The sequence below is a fragment of the Camelus bactrianus genome, chromosome 7, assembly GCF_048773025.1.
Source record: "Camelus bactrianus isolate YW-2024 breed Bactrian camel chromosome 7, ASM4877302v1, whole genome shotgun sequence".
Lineage (NCBI taxonomy): Eukaryota > Metazoa > Chordata > Mammalia > Artiodactyla > Camelidae > Camelus > Camelus bactrianus.
Window position 1 is genome coordinate 10,236,013 of NC_133545.1, and position 16,892 is coordinate 10,252,904.

The following is a 16,892-nucleotide window of genomic DNA, read 5'->3' on the forward strand; positions in this document are numbered from 1 at the left end:
CACAAGACAGGGTAGGGGAAGAAGCTAGACCAAAACATAAAATAAAATAAAAAGGTGGTTTGAGGGTTCATCTAGACTTGGCTTGATACTTTAGGGAATTCTGGAGTACAGACTGCTGGAAACTTGACCCCTAAATTCTGTCAAATCTTCTTTACCCATAGAGGCGACCCTTCCTCCCTCATCTAAGGAAGCCGGGCACTCCTTCCCTGCAGAGCCTGTCATGGACACCTTTTCTGGTCGTTTCCTTACAAGGCATTATTGATCCTACTAGTAATCCACCCACCTCCCCTCTTTGCTTCTAGACCTATAACCAGACTCAAGTCCCAGCAGGTCCAAGAGGACAGGACATAAATTGTGACCCAGTGAGCAGATGATACACACCAAAATCCTAGGAGGGACTGCTGGATCCAAGGGAGCATGCACCAGTAAATTTGACAGCTACTGACAAACTGCCCTCCACAGAGATTACACTAATGTATACGCCCATCAGCAATGGGTAAGAGAAAGCACTTCCCCAATAACTAGGTAAAACAAGTATTTTCAAAGTTTGGGAGTTTTGCCAAACAGACAGTTAAAAAATGGTATCTCAGTATAATTTTAATTTCCATTTCTCTTGTTATAAATTAGTTTGACTGTCTTTCCTGTGTTTAAGATCCCTTTGTATTTCTTTCTCTGTGAATTACATATTCACATTGTCTTTTCTCTTTTTCTTTTGAGTTGTTGATCTTTCCCCTTTCATTCTAAGAGCTTTTTATATATTAGAAACTAAACTTTTATAATGAATGCAGATATTTTCCCAGCTTGTTTTATTTTCATAAATTTCTTATGAATTATCATGCAGAATTTTTTCTTTTGAGTTGATCAAACTAAGTCTAAAAGATTTTCCACATCGCAAGGTCTTAAAAGAATCTTCATCCTCCCACTTTTTTTACAGTAAGTGTATTGTTTTGTTTTTAACATTAAAACATTTGATCCATTTGGCCTTTATCCTGGCATATGGCAGTACCTTAATTTTTTTTTTCAGGTGGCTAGCCTGTTATCTCAGTATCAATTATTGAATGATACATTTTCTTCTGATCTGAAAGATTACTTTTATGTACACAGAATTTTAACTAAATTCCCATGTTATAAGTATTTGCTTTCTGGACTATCTCTTCGACTGGGGTAAAGTCACACACCCTTTTTAAATTTTAAGGTTCATACCTTAAGTCAAACCATGCCTTTTAATGTATGATAAAGCCTGTCTACCTTTTTTTTTTTCCTTTGGCTTTCAGCTTCCATTAATAACCTTAGAATATGTTAACCTTCTTTTATAGGTTTATAAAAAGAGGGGAAGTTGGCACTTTTATAGGTCTTACATTAAACTAAGAAATTAAGAGTAGCTGACAATTTTACAGGGCTGAGTCTTCCTACCCAAGAACATGGTACTATATTCCATTGATTCATGCCATTGTACATGTCTTCCTGAGTGTTCTAAAGTTTCCTTCATGTAGGTTTTACACATTTCTTGTAAAGCTTATTTCTAAGTGTTTTGTCTTTTTGATGTGACTGCAAATAGAATCTTTTCTTTCATTCTGTCTTCTAACTGGTGATAATTTGTGCAGTAGGGAAGAACAAATCTGACTCTACATTAGATCTGTTTCTTTTACTTTAACCTCTGTACTGTTGCTTTTGCTTCCTGTTAAGAATGCTGCCCACAGCCTGAAATATAAAGCATAGCCCATTCTCAAAGTCTCCGACTTTTAAGGGTACAATACTTTCCCATTCATATAGAGATAAAAAGTTGCAGAACAGAGAATAACATTTGTCTTGTAAGTTAACCAAACATCATGACAAGACCTATGTGAACAGCTGCAGAAACAAAATATTTTATCTCCTTCAGGTCTCGCCTGCACCAAGAAGTTTGCAACAACCAACCATCCTCTCCCCACTCTTCTTTTAATATAAAAGAAGCCTGAATTCTAACTCAGGTAAGATGATTCTCTAGAACGTTAGTCTACCATCTTCCCAGTCTACTGGCTTTCTGAATAAAGTCATTATTCCTTGCCCCAAAACCTCATTTTCTGATGTATTGCCCTGTCATGCCACAAGCAGAGTTTGGACTTAGTAGGATTTGTATTTAGAAAATTTTTATTTCTGTGCATTTATTTTGCACCCCACTACTTTACAAAATTCTTATTGTTCTATAGTAGTTTTTATGTTGTTTGGATTTTTCCACTATGCAAACATTTATTTTACCCACCGTTTACAATATCTATAACTAATTTATTTCTCTTAATTATATTAGGTATTATCATCATTAAAATGTAAATAGTGGTGATAGTACTCATTTGTTTTAATATCTTGCATTTTATAAGAATATCTAGATTCATTAAATATGCTGCAGGTTTGGGGCTAAGATAGGTACATGTTTCATGTTATTAAATACATATATTATTATTTTATCAAAAGTTCATATTACATTTTTTCAAAGGCCTTTTTAGAATTTTTAGAGGTGATTATATGAATTTTCCCTTAGAATTGTTAATAAGATAGTTTTTATTAATGGATTTCCTAATAATGAATCATCCTTAAAGTACTAGGTTAAACTCTTTTTGGTAATGATTTAATGCACTGCTGGACTCTGTTTCCTAATTTTTTTTTTTTTTTTTTTTTTAGGATTTTGTATGCTTAACTGAGATTGAGTTGTATAGTTCTTTATCTTAGGCAATTTTTGTCAGGTTCATTTTCATGAGTATTCTATTAATATTTGCAAAGAAGTTGTGTTTCCTGAGTGTGTACAATTTGACATCTATTAATAAAAGCTAACTTACTTGGTTATACTTATTTATTTCTCTAGTAGACAAAGTCTTTTAGTGAATCTGTTTATATTTTTTCTATTTCTTATAATTTCTACTCCATTAATAAGACTGCTATGTTATTTGTCATACAGATATTTATATCAATCCTATCTTAATTCTGCAACCTCTTAATCGTAAAAGCTTATCTTGTTATTTCATTGATCATTTAGGTATAAATTTCTTTTGTTTGCATTTACTTGAATGTTATTTTTCCTCCTTTTATTTTCAAAGTTTCTCTTTTTGATGGATCTTAGAAATATCATAAATTTGTGTTTTACTTTTTTGACAATCTGAAGACTGTTGTCTTTTAGGTGTAAAGCTCATTTTTATTTAATTGTATATCCAATATGTTTAGTCTTAGTTCTAGCATATTACATTACGTCTTGTGTTTTGTTTTTAAAGGGTTTTTTTTTTAGGACTTTTTAATTGTATTTGTATTTGTTGAGTATCTCTTCACTTTTGCTTGTGGTTCTATCAATTCTAAGGAAAATATATTTTTTGTTCTGTTTATCTTTATAAATATAATTTTATATAATTTTCTTAGTCCTCTGCTGCTTTTGATCGCATCTGTTGGTTACTGCCTATGGGCACTAATGAAAAAATAATTAACTAGGTTACAGAAGTCTATGACTTCCATCTTGCTGGCATTCTATCTTGCTGATGCTCTCTGGCTGACACCTTCTGTGTTGCCTTCCCATTTGTTCACTCTGATGAAGTCAGGTGCTCTAAGGAGAGGAGATCTGAAGGAGGCCTCCAGCCAACAGCTCATGAGGAGCTGATGCCTCAGCCCAACAACCCAGGAGAAACTGAATTCTGCCAACAGCTACATAAGTGAGCTGGAAAGGGGCTCCTTCCTGGTCAAGCCTGGAGATAACTGTAGCCGGGGAGAGACCCAGAGCCAGAGAATACCACTGAGACATGCCTGAAGTCCCGATCTACAGGAGCTATGAGTTTGTAGTAAAGGTTATTTTAAGCCACTACATGTCAGGGCAATTTATTATGCAGCAACAGATAACACATGCTGCTAAGGGATTTTTGCATATCAAGGTATCTCTGCTGTAGAAAGCGTATTTTTGCTGGAATATTATCTCTGCCCCTACTGGGCCCTCTCACGTCTCTTCATACTTCTTTTACCTTCTTTCTTGACTCTACCTGATCTCATCTGTGATTGGTAGTGATGTCGCATAGTTTGAAGTTTGCGGATTATGTCTCTTAGCTTCACTAAAAATGGAGTTTTCAGAGTCTTTTTCAACTTTCTTATTGTTTTTATGTGCTTTCCAGAGAAAGAAAGGAGGAAACCACTGACTTATGCAGCTGTGTTTATAGCAGAAATCTTTTCATTTTCATTTCCCTAACCAACAGTGAAGATAAGCTTCCTTTCACATGTTTACTTGGCAATCTTTACTGTCTATTTTTATCATTGAATCAATATTCTATTACTTTGCTTATATTTGTCCTATCAATATGTAAAAGCTCTTTGTATATTAGAGATATTAGCTTTTATCTTTATGTTACTTGCCCATTAAAACTGAAAAGGACATCAGTGCTCCCTACATTTATAGAAATTTTTATTAAGAAAATTTTTAATTTTTCTGTAGTCAAATTTACCAATTATTTCCATTATGACTTGATATTTTGAGTTTGGCTTAAGAAGGCGTAGGGAAACAGGGATTTTGAATTGTGGGAGCTGAAGGGTATGACATATTCCATAATGACACCCCAAAGGTGGAGAGAGAATAGTCAACATTTCTGTAAAATATAAAGACAGTGTCTTAATGAATAAAATGTAGAAAAATTAAATTATCGAAAAGGGAGCTTTTAAAAAATTAAATAACACTTACATTAAAGATCATCTATCTGGAATTAGGATAAAATGTTGGCTCTGTATTTTTGTTTTTCCAACTGTAGTACCAATATGTTGCAACACTATTGAAACGGCTATCTTTCCCCCACTGATTGGAAATGCCTTCCTTATCAAGTGCCATCTTCCATGTAACAGTTGTCTGGACTGTGCTGACGCATTCTTCTGCTCCTGTGTGAACACCTCACAGCTGCACATACTGTAGCACCAAAGTATTCCGGCTCACCATACACTGACCACCAGACCTCGGTCAACTCCTCTGAGCCTCAGCTTCCACTTCGCAGTGTTGTTAAGTATATAAAGGATATAAATAAATAAGTTTTCTGGCACCATGCCTCACACAAAATAAGCATTCATGAATGACTGCTATTAACACTAGCACATTTGCATGATGAAATTAGACTACAGGCAAAGTTCAATGATGATAATGCTACTCGGTACTGTAAAAATACCAACAAACCCTACTTTCCTTTTATCCTTCCCTGTGTGTTCAAGGGAACTTCTCCCTGTGGGGAGATCACTCAGATTCTGGTAGGTGTTCCATTCCCCTAGGCCAATAACGTGAAGAGTGGAAGGAACAAAGAGTAACTGAGTGTGCTTAGAAAAGGGCCACGGGGGCCATAACGAAGAGGGGAAATGGTACTTCACTTAGATTTCCAGAGGAAGGGGCTTAGCAACACATAAATGTACAAGAAAGGAAGAAAGTAAAGGCAACACAAAATCAGGCAAATTTTAGTCTCTCACCCATTTATTATTTCTACGTTGTGCTTAACTCAAAGAGAAACAGAATATAAGTTTGACCTCCAAAATTAAGTTGGCAAGACAGTGAAAGGAGTACAGTTCAAATGTAACCATAAAAACGTAATTGGTATTATATGCACAGACAAAAGTACAGGTGCTTACACCTGGATTCTAGGTGCAATAGAACCATTCTGTTCAATGTTGCAAGTATTTATAAGTGCTTCAGGCAGCCCACACCTTCAAGAACTTTAAAATTTACTAGGGAGAATAAAATGATTATATGGATCATACCACCACAAGGCAGAATTCACGTCACAACTGAGCAACACCCCATTTACATGTCCTCCAAGGTGAGAGAAATCAAAGCTTGACATGCAGGAACATCCAGAAAAGCTCCCCTGTAAAAGGGCCATTTGAATTAATCTTTCAAAGTTAAACAGGAAAAAAAAATTTAAATAGGATTTTGACAGGTAGAGATTGGATAAAAGAACATTGTTTCAGCATATCACAGAGAAAAGCTCCAGGCATTCCCAGAGCAATAATAATCCAAATTTCCTGCAAAATAGGGTTGGTTCTACTAGAATGGAAGCAGTGGAAGATAAAATTGTTGCCATTTTGTAGAGGTCCTTGAATGCCAAGTTCAGGGAACTGTGCTTCAACTGATAGGCACTGAGAGGTGATGAGGGTGTAGGTGAAATGGTCAAGGGATTAATCTGGTAATGTAGTTTTTATGGAAAGGGGGAGTATAATGGAACAGGTGGTAAAAAGGAAATTTTAGCAGTCCAGGTAGGGGAGAGGACAGTCTAATCTAAAATAGGATCCCCTAGAACAGAAAGAAAGGAACAGGTCATAGGGACACATAGAGGTGCCAACTAAAGACAGGTTGCTGATGAGGTAAAAGGGCTCAGTGGAGAGTGGGGAGTGAAAAGTAACTCAAAGGTGGTAAGCCTGAATTACTGAGTATCAAGAATAGAAAAAAAAATAGATTGGACTGAGTGGTGGAGGGGGCTGGGAGAGGGAAAGGAAGAGGAGGAGGAGGAGAGGGACAGCTGTTTTGAACTTGCTACGTTTGAAGAGCTCACAGTACCATCAGATGGAAATGCTCAGCAAGCAGAAGAAAACTAAGTTTAGAGTTTTGAGGAAGGTCAAGGCTCTGCTGATTACTCACGTGAAGGTCATAATTGAAGCTATCTGAGCAGGTGCAAACATGAAGGAAAGGGGAGCAGACTCATGTCAAGGGAAGAAGAGGACTGGCTAAGGAAAAACTGAAGTCAGGAGGGTGAGCAGATAGAGAGGGAGACAGAAGAGGAGGAGCAGCAGAGAAGGGAACAGAACCTAGCGTAGCAACACGGAAGCCAAAAGAAGGACCTTCAGGAAGTCTTGTGGGTCAGCAATTATGGGTGATGTTTTTTTTTTTTAATGTTCTACCAGATTTAGCTATTATTTTTGTAAAAATATTTTATTCAGTTTTTTTAAGAAATCTTTTTTTTATTGAGAGGCAAATACTACAGAGATGTAGGAGGATGAGGGCTAATGACATCACATTTAGGGATCAGGAACTCATGTGTGTCCTTGAGAAACACATTTCAACAGAAAGGGGGAAAGACTGCAAGGGTCCGTGGAGGGACGCTCAGCTAATTAACAGGATGATCACTTGAAGGAGTGAGAGAGTTGAGGGGATTTTTTTTTTTTTTTTTTTTTAGGAAAGAAGGTGAGAAAGAGGGACATTTATTGAAGAAGGGAAGGACAATAAAGAGGAAAGGGCTGAAGACAGGTGAGGAAGTAGAAATTCTTGACTGGGCAGGGGATAGAAGAGCACGAATCTTAGCCTTGAAAAGACAAAAATAGAGATCTGTCTTCTAATGCGAACGGGAGGAGGAGGAAAAACAGGAAATGAGGCTGAGGGTTTTTAAAGGGACTAGAGGGCTGTTGAGGGATCTCAGTTTGAATGGTTCAAGATTAAACATGCTTAAGAAAGGTCTGTGAAGATCAGTGAAAGACAGAAAAGCAGCCCACACGCTTGACCAAATCAAGCTGGGAGTCTTCTTCCTAAACCGTAAATATCAGGTAGAGAGGAACCTCTCTACATCTAAAATTTCAGTAGGTCCCAGTTTCAGCATAAAAGAAGTCACATCTGGGTTCACGGACCTTAACCTTTACAGAACAGACTAATAGGCTGGGCTATTGTAGAGAAGATGAATCATATATAAATCATAAACCCTTAGCATTCAGAGGGATCTCAAAAGGTCATCTGCAGGGGGGAGGGTATAGCTCAGTGGTAGTGTGTGTGCCAAGTGTGCACAAGGTCCTGGGTTCAATCCCCAGTACCACCCTTTAAATAAATAAATAAACAAACCTAATTACCTCCCTGCTGCAAACAAAAAAAAAAGAAAAAAAAGGGTCATCTGTGAATTCACAAATCTCAGGTAATACACTCAGCCACAGACATGCACAAATTAATACCATGCTCTGTGAAGAGAGTTCAGACACCGAGAACTCCTGCATGGAAGGAAAGGGAGCTTTCCTGCAGTAAATGGCTAGAAATCAGTTAAGTGATGAAAAGGGAAATGTGGTTTTACAGGATGAAGCCAGAGGAAAATTGAGGTTCAAAAAAACTTCCCCAGTCTGATTCAGCAGATAAAAATTGAATGATGTGTCAGGATCCTTGCATCCAGTCTCCAGAAGGATAATTTTAAACACCAAGAGTTTAGTCCCAGGAGAATAAATGTATAAATGTGCCCTGCTTCCTTGGCCACATCAGGTCACACGGGGATGCTTGCTGCGTGCGTTATCAGTGACTCTGATCACTATTTCAGGACCTTCCATCTCACCTTGAAAACCTGTTTCACTGAAGCTATTTCTAATCATGAAATGCCACAAAGAGTACCAGAGCATTAAATGTGGCAAAGAAATTTAAAGAAGCAATGCCCTGTTCCACCCAGGTCTTCTGCATTAGAGACCCTGAGGTTTTTCATCAATTGCAACTCAAGATGCCCCACACCTTGAGGAGCAGCACCTCTCCAGCACAGCTCTCAGCCTGCGGTTACTCAGGAGTAGAATGATGGGGTAGAATGCCATGCACAGATAAATCAGAGTCTGCCACACCCAGCACCTGAATTCCTGGAGTGGAAACATGCCTGCAGCATTGAACACCAGTGACAGAAAATAGGGAATGAAGAGGATGGAAGAGATGAGAGCCAGGAGAGCCTTGACGTGTGCCTGGGCACAGGGATCAGGAAAGCCTGAGATGGACAGGAAGACCTTCTTGGTGTGTCTTCCCAGAGATGTAATGAGCAAAACCATGTCAGTGATGAAGACAACTGTAGGGACTGTCCAGGTAACAATTTTCAGAGGGAAGAAGTACAATCTCTCATATGTTCTCCTCAGAGTATTCCCAGTGACATTCCAAGATTGCAGACCTTTCCTTAAATAGTTCTGGTATATTCTCTGGTTGCCTATGAAAAATAGAATGGTGCTGGCGCTGATGCTGGAGAACCGCACAGAGCTGAGCAGCATCTAAGGGACAAACCCAGACAACTTGCTCTTTAGCCAGAGGAAGGCAGGGTGGGTGAATGTTGCAATTCTCATGCAGTGGAAGACACCGAGTCAGGTGGAGAACCACAACGTGACAGCATTCAAGAAGTCCCCCTGAATGGCTAGGAACTGTAATACAAGGTTGTGTGGGAAGGCCATTGGATACAGGAAAATATACATGTTCTTACTTATCACCACCCATTGCTGACAGAAGCAAGAGGCCCCCAGGCTGACCAATAACTTATCGCAGAGTGACAACGTTCTCCGCAGCCACCACTCCATGCCTAGTGCTGCAGTGATTAAACCGTTACCCACCACTGCCACCAGGCACAAAAGGAATAAAATGATAACGAAGATGATGGCTCTCTTTATCAGTCACCTTAGGTCCTGGAACCATGTCCTCTCCACCCATCTCTCCTGCAGAAAAGAGGGATCCAAGACTTCAAGGTCAATTCCTGTAGGGTCACTCTGGAAGGTACTGTATGATATTTGTCCCTCCAGCTGCCCCAAGTGCAGCTGACGAAGTGGAAGGTGTAGGCTATCTGAGGAGGGTGAAGAGGTCTCTTCTTCTCAGAATAGATGCAAATACCGCTAAGGCTGGGTTTCAAAAGTTCCCCTGCCTGCCCATGAATTTGCCTGTCCTTCCTCTGCCTACTCTCTGCCCATGTCAACACTGGCGTGGATACTATATCAGGCCCTTGCATTTAGCATCCCTTACATGGGAGGTTATGCTTCTCTAAGCTGACACCTAAGACGTGACCACACACCTGCTGGCTGCTCAGTGACGAAATCAAGTAGACACGCCCGCTACAGACGATCAGAGCTGACATCCTTGGTTGGTTGGTATGTTCTGGCCATTGTTCTAAGTGATTCTCAATGTCTTTAGTTCTCATAACGACCCTATAAAGCAGGTGCCTTTAGAAAACCCTCTACTGAGAGATGCTAATTCAAATCCTATTATTTGTGGTGACTGTTATCATCATAGAACACAGGAGACAAGTATATAGAATCAGGCAGGTAAATTTTTAAATCATATTTTATTAGTGACCTTTAGAGGGTATTTCACAGAGGAAACCCTACCAGGAAAGTTATGGGCTATGGCAACCAATGGCAAAGCAACGGGCTATGGCAGGATGAACTCTGGGCTAGGAATCAAGGCCACGGGTGTTAGTCTAGCTCCACCCATCACTGTGAGTTACTGGGTATGTCAGTAGGCCCCTCTGTGCCTCAGTTTCTCCATCTGTAAGATGGGGAAAGTATTGTCTGTTCTACTTCACAGGATGAGACTAGAATCCTGGTTTTCAGAGTAAAAGAAGGCATTAAATAATTTTATAGATGAAATAAATGAAGCCTCAAAATACAGATTTAGATTTTCACCTAAAGTCACAGTTACATGGAGGAAAGATCAAGACTGAAACTCATTCCAGGACCAGGAATCTCTGTCATAGCAGCACGTCTTGTACTCCTACCTTCTTCTTCCCTTGCCAGGGTCAGAAGACCAGATTTTGAGTCTTGTCACAATCACTATCTGTGATCTCTGGGCCAGTCATCTAACCTCTCCGAACCCCTCTCTCTTCATTTATAAAATGTAAGGATCACAAATAAACTTGAATATGTATGGATGTATATGTGGAACCTATAAATCGCTATACATGCATGAGAAATAAGCAAGGTGATGATGACAGCTGTTATTATAATGACTACCTTTCATTCCATCCATCCTGTGGAGGGACAAGTAGTCCAGGGAGAGTTCAAGACAGCATCAGGGATGCAGCAGAGGCCCAAGGCACCACATACTGGAAATCTACTTTAATTACAGGAAGGTGGAGTAAGCAAAGGCCACATTTGCAATAGGAATGAGGTTCAAAGAGTCAAAAAAAATATCAGCAATCAGGTGAGTCCTTACTTAGACAGGTTGAGTGTAAGCAGATTAATGTGTCACAGGGCGGTAGGCAAGCAGAAATTGTTCTGGGTCAAATATGGCAACAATGAAGGCTCAGGATCAAGCAACATGAGAGTGAGGGAGTACTGTATAGCACACATCTCCTGAGAGGCACCACCCCCTACCAGTCCCATCACAGAATCCCATAAACAGAGAATCGAATGCAGAATACTCAGCATCTCTCTCCAGTTCACCTGGGACCAAGGTCCAAGCGGAACTTTCTTCCAACACAAAGGCCAGCTATAGTGAACACTGTGTTCCTGGGGAAAGGAGATGGTGAACCGAGGCAACTCATTCACTCTGCCTTTCTGTGAAGATGCAAATCTCCGCGGGATAGAGTTCCCACTGCTCTCTGCTCTGCCCTTGTTCCTCTGGCTGACATTTGACTGTTTCTACCAGAACTTGGAGCAAAAAAGCAAACTCAGAGCTCATAGCTCTGGATTGTGGCCAGCCACAAACCTCCCACCATGGAAAATGTCTATCTTTTCCCATCTACCTTCTACATCTTGGATGGCTCATATAATGGGAGAGCTATGCTGCCAACCCTCAATTCAATTAAGAAAAATTTATAAGAATCTTTTGCATGTTATAATGACCCTGTGAGAGGTGCTGGGGCTACAACAATGGACTGGGTATCTCCCTTGAAAGTGCTTTCATACCCTGATAATAAGCCACAGGCATTTACTGGGCATATCCTATGTGCAGGTTAAATTAACCCAAAAGAGCAAATAATCGTAGGAGGAATCCTGGGGTCGGCATCCTGAGCAGATTCTCTATGTGGAAAACACTTAGCTCACTTCTCTTTCTCAGAGGATAAAAACGGAGGGCTCTTGGGCTGTGGTGCGAGATCTATGTGTCATCCTATTTTGATCCTAAGAATTCTCATAAGAATTCAGTAACAGCAGCAGCCCCTTCAAGGTGGGAAAACAAAGATGCCGTCTTGTCTGTTGGAAGGAAGGAGGGCTAATGTCAGTAAAGGAGGTGGAAGTGTGATTATGTCTAGGGAACGGCTGTATAAGTTTGGCTCCAGCAGAGGATTCACATAAGGCAACGGTGGCTTGTCAGGCTGAAAACATAGGCTGGGGAAAGACCTTAGAGGCCTTGAAACTCAGGAGATATTGGGTTGTGTTTCTGGTCAAGATGAAGCCACCAAATGTTTGTGGGCTTTTATGAGCTAGAACGTAGGAAAGGGAGGTAGGGAACATCAACCAATTAGGAACTCCTGAGATAAGCCGACTAGACCTGGCATAACTCAAAAAGTTGTGCAAGTGTTATAGAACACGGCAGCTGCACCACCATCCCCTCCGCACCAGGACATTCAGCAAAGTTCTGGAGCTCTGTCCCAGGGACAGCCAGCCTTCCAGGTAACATTCCTGATGCTCCTACCTTTGCTGCCTCCAACCAACCCTCTTGTGGCTTAAGCCCCAAGGTTCAGTCCCCACCATTTATGATTGCCCTCCCTGTAGGAAGTCATCAGCTCACTCATGTTGCTGTGAAGAAAGGAAGAAAGGAAGGAAGGAAGGAAGGAAGGAAGGAAGGAAGGAAGAAAGGAAGGAAGGAAGGAAGGAAGGAAGGAAGGAAGGAAGAAAAAGAAAGAAAGAAAGAAAGAAAGAAAGAAAGAAAGAAAGAAAGAAAGAAAGAAAGAAAGAAAGAGAAAGGGAGAGAGAGGAGGGAGGGAGGAAGGAAAGGGATAGGGAAGGGAGGAAAAGGGGAAGGAAAGAGAGCAGGGAAGGAAAGAGCAGGGAAGGGAGAGGAAGGGAAGGGAAGGGCACCTTCTTTATGGTAGTCCCAGCCTTCCACAGTATCCTCTCTCCAGCCTAACCCTCTCTACTCTCTGGGAAACCCCCTGCGTGCCTCCTCCAGCAATTTGGGAATCTCCTCCTTTAAAACCTGAATCATCTTCTAAGTGAAAACTCTTCACATTGTGAGCTCATCTCCGCTCCCCTTTCTCACTCCTCTTGCTGTAGCTCAGCCTCCAGCTAGCATTCCAACATAACATCTTAGGGTCTCAGCTTTCCAAGATTGCTGGACAACTTAACATAAATACAATTATTTATTTGAAAATTCTCTGTAGCCTCTATTCTGTCCTGCTGTTTATTACTCCTGTTCTGATTAGCTCAGACATGTAGATCTCTCTTAACCACTGTGTGGTGCTTTTCCCCATCTCTGCTAGTCTCTCAGTCTCCATACTTTTTTATAGTAAACTCCATCAGTAACAATGAAGAAGAGCATGCATTCCACCATATGCATATTTATTTTAATTATATGCTTGTGATACTCTACTAACACAGTGTATACATCATAAAACATACATCAAAAAATAGGAATTAAAAGGATGAGATAAAAATAAATGGAAATTGAGTTGCCACACTTTTCTTTCCACATTCAGTGGATCATTTGCACACATTCTGAGACACAAACACCAGTTTGGAGACTGCCATCCCAGGCATCGGCATCCAGGGTCCGTGTCCTGCATGAGCGAACAGGAAGGGTAAGAGTCTCAAAATTAAGAACTATGGTGAATTTCCCTTGTTTTCTTTTTCTATATTCTTTTGGACAAAACCTAATGGCATTTCCACATCAGACAATTCCTTTTTTTTTGTTTTGTTTTTTGGTGGGGGAGCAGATAATTAGATTTGTTTATGTATTTCTTCTTAGAGGAGGCTCTGGGGATTAAACCCCATGCATGCTAGGCATGGCCACTTGAGCTATACCCTCCCCCATCCCACCAGACAATTCAATTCAACATAGAGCAAATACACAAAATCACAAACAGGACCTGTAGTGGCACAAAACTCATATATGGCCTCAGACTTCCATGGGATCAAACTAAAAAGGCTCCATGGGAGGAATCGGTCTTAAGCAGAGCACAAAAGAACGGAATGGCAAAGAAGGGCAGAGGAAGGAAAGAAGGAAGTTCCAGATGGGCAGAAAGACCACAGGCAGCAGGGAGGAGCATGTGGGGAGACAGAAAGCAGCCTTCCTGGCCTGGAGTAGAGAGATGGAGCTCTGAGAGCAGAGCAGTGGTGAGGAGGGCAGTTGATGTATGTGGGATGGTGTGGGACAACCTGTGTCACCATTTTTAAAAAAGCAAGCATTAGGCTGACCTCATAGACAACTGACCATCGTTACAGGTCTCTGTAAAGGGAGTACAGACCAAAACGATGCTGGGAGAATATTACTGGGCTGCTTGTGCAGAGAGTGAGAAAGGGTTGTGAGGAAATGAGGCCACCATCCTAGTCCAAGGTGGTCTGGGACCCAGACCAGGGACTAGGCGCAGAGCAAGGGACAGTAGAAACAGGGATGGAAAAGAATCAATAGGGCGTAGAAAGAGGGGGAAAGAAAGATGGAAGTGAAAAGAGAGAAGGACAGCACCCAAACCTTATGCATTCTTGCCGCCCACGAGCTTGTCCAGTGATAGGAGTTACTGATACTGGTAACTCGAGACAAACTGCTCTTCGCCCAGGGCTCTCCAAAGCCTCTTCTTTAGGACCTTTCTCAGCTTGGGGCTGCTTAGCACCAGGATGCTGGAGTGCAGACAGATGCCTGCGTAGATCACCACTTCCCAGGCCCAGTGCCAGTGACTTTGGAGGGCTTTGATGTTACTAACAGCAATAACCAGGGACAGGAAGTATGATGTGTAGAAGATGAGGAAGAAGGCAAGCGACTTCAGGGCGACAGTGTGAGCCTGTGTGCTGGGATCACTCGGGCCGGGTCTATGGTCCGTCATCTGCCTCAAGTGCCGGCAAAGTGAGAACATGAGCAAGAGGATGGACACCAGGAATAGGAGGAATGGAATCAACCACATAAGAATCATATGAGATAGAAAAATGTATGAAGAGACGGTTTGTAGTCTACTAGCCAGGGTGTTGTTTCCCTGGGAACTCTGGGTCTCAGTCCTCCGCGTTAGAATCATATTCCTAATGACTGATGAGACGGCTGCCAGACCAGACAGGACCAGGGAGCCCAGCAGCAGCCTAGGCACTGACCGAGAAACCCTCCACTTCAGCCAGAAGAAGATGCGGTGCGAGAAGAATGAGATCTTCACACAATAGAAGAGAGCAAGCCAGGCAGTAAGCCAGAAAGTGAGAGAGTTGATGAACTGCCAGGGGATGCTGAAATATTTAGTTTCGGTATAAAAACCAAAGGAAGACAGGAAGTTGTTCAGGAGGGCCATCCCATGCAGGCAGAACCGGGAAGCAGCCAGGCAGGCTACAATCATGTCACCTGTGGGCAGTGTCCGACATCGCACCCACTCCTTGCTCAGCACAGTAACCATGAAGCCATTCTGTAACATTGCAGCCAGCGACTCCAGGAGAAAGAGGGCCATGAAAATCAGCACGGGTAAGGGGAGCATCTTCTCCAGAGAGGGTCCGCTCAGACTCGGCTTCTACTCTGGAGTGCAGGGACCGACGCATCTACAGGGGAAAACAGCCTCTCTGGCCAAGACACTCCGTTGAAACTACAGATTCAGAGGCTCTCTCCCTGGATTCATGCAAAAGCGTAGCTACCAGCAACCACCACCAGCCCACCACCTCCCCACCACCACCCCTCTAGCCGGTCCTCCAGGATCTGAAAAGAGGATCCTCCACGTGATTTCCCTTAGCATGCAAATCACTCCCAGCTCAATGACACTGTCTTCTTTTGCATAACCTGTGTTTGCCTGTTCTCTATCAGAGCCAGATATAGGGAAATGGTAACAGAACAGAGGCTCCAGGGGTGACTGAAAATACCCGTATTTTGCACTTTTTTTCTCACCATACTATTTCTTTCCGAAGAAAAGTCTCCCTCCCATAACCACAAACCTTCCCTGACCCTTCACGTCCCAGGTTAGTATTTGGTGCAGCATCCTGAATGTGTTGTGTTAAGACCCACCTCCCGAACAGGGGGAGTAAAAAGGCATCTCTACGCACAAGTCTTATAAGCACCAAGAAGAGGCTCCCTTTACCCTCCTGTGACTGCACATCCTGCCTGAAGTCTCACTGGCAGGCTGTATATTGGAGTTCAGAGAGTCTCCACTCAAAATACGAGTTCACGCGGTATTACTCAAGATTCCACAGATAAGAGGCCTATGCGTGAAAGACTTAAAAGAAATAAAACCAAGGCTTATAGTGGAGACCTCCGGAAAAAGAGGTTCAGCTACCTCTCAAATATGTCATTTGCTTGAAGAGCTGCTTCATTTTTCTCAAAGATGATCAAAGAACAGATGATCCCAAAGATCAGTGGTTTTGCAACACAGCTTCCCTGGCTTGATTTAGTTCTTTGCGTATTTTCTCTGGCTTATCGAAGACAGCAGCCATGAGTGGCTTCTGCATGTTTCACAACATTTAGGCTCTTCTCAAAATCCTTTGGTGAAAGGCCAGCTCTACAATGTCATCAAGAAGAAAGCTGAGGCCATGCGCACACTCCCTGCTGTGGTAACGTGACCAAGTGTCCCCTGTGTGCTCCCAGGCAACCTTTATGTGATTTCAACAGTATCGCAGCATACAGTTCACCAGAAATCGTCTCTCCCAGGACTTTTCCTTTTCTACAGTTAATAGCTCTACAAAACATTTTCTCCTGTTTCAATATTCTTCCATGAAAAGGTTGAAAGAGTACCCTTCCTCAGGTACCTATTCATCCATCTCTACGTGCTCTGCTAGGCACATCTTAAAGAGGTCCCCATTCATTGTCTCCAAAAAAAGGCCACAAGCAGAACAACTCTTTAAGTTGTTTTTGAGAACCCTTCCAATACACAGAAGCAAGCAAAATATTAGGTGCTTCTCACAAGAATATGGGTCATCTTTCTCCTTTCTAAAGGCATCTCATGCCTGCAAATGAAACTTACGAATCCTTTTCTGTAGCACAATTGGCAGTATTTTTTAAGATGATGCCTGAGTCCTCTATGAAACAACACTAATGTCAAACAAGCAACAGCAGAAGTTCGGATTCCAAGTAGCTGATTCTGAAAAGACCTATGTGCACTTCCTTCATT

General features: G+C 41.7%; 2 protein-coding genes across 2 annotated transcripts; both read right to left on the reverse strand.

The window, feature by feature from the left end:
* Positions 1–8,427: 8,427 nt before the first annotated feature.
* TAS2R60 (taste 2 receptor member 60) lies at positions 8,428–9,388 on the reverse strand. The gene is given in 2 exon segments (XM_010959281.1): positions 8,428–9,345; positions 9,347–9,388. Coding segments are annotated over 2 exon segments (960 nt in total).
* A 4,874-nt stretch (positions 9,389–14,262) lies between these two features.
* On the reverse strand, positions 14,263–15,288 carry LOC105072416 (taste receptor type 2 member 134-like). The gene has a single exon (XM_010959380.2). The coding sequence runs from the start codon at positions 15,273–15,275 to the stop codon at positions 14,343–14,345; it is 933 nt and encodes a 310-aa protein (XP_010957682.1). The 5' UTR covers positions 15,276–15,288; the 3' UTR covers positions 14,263–14,342.
* Between the last annotated feature and the right edge of the window lie 1,604 nt (positions 15,289–16,892).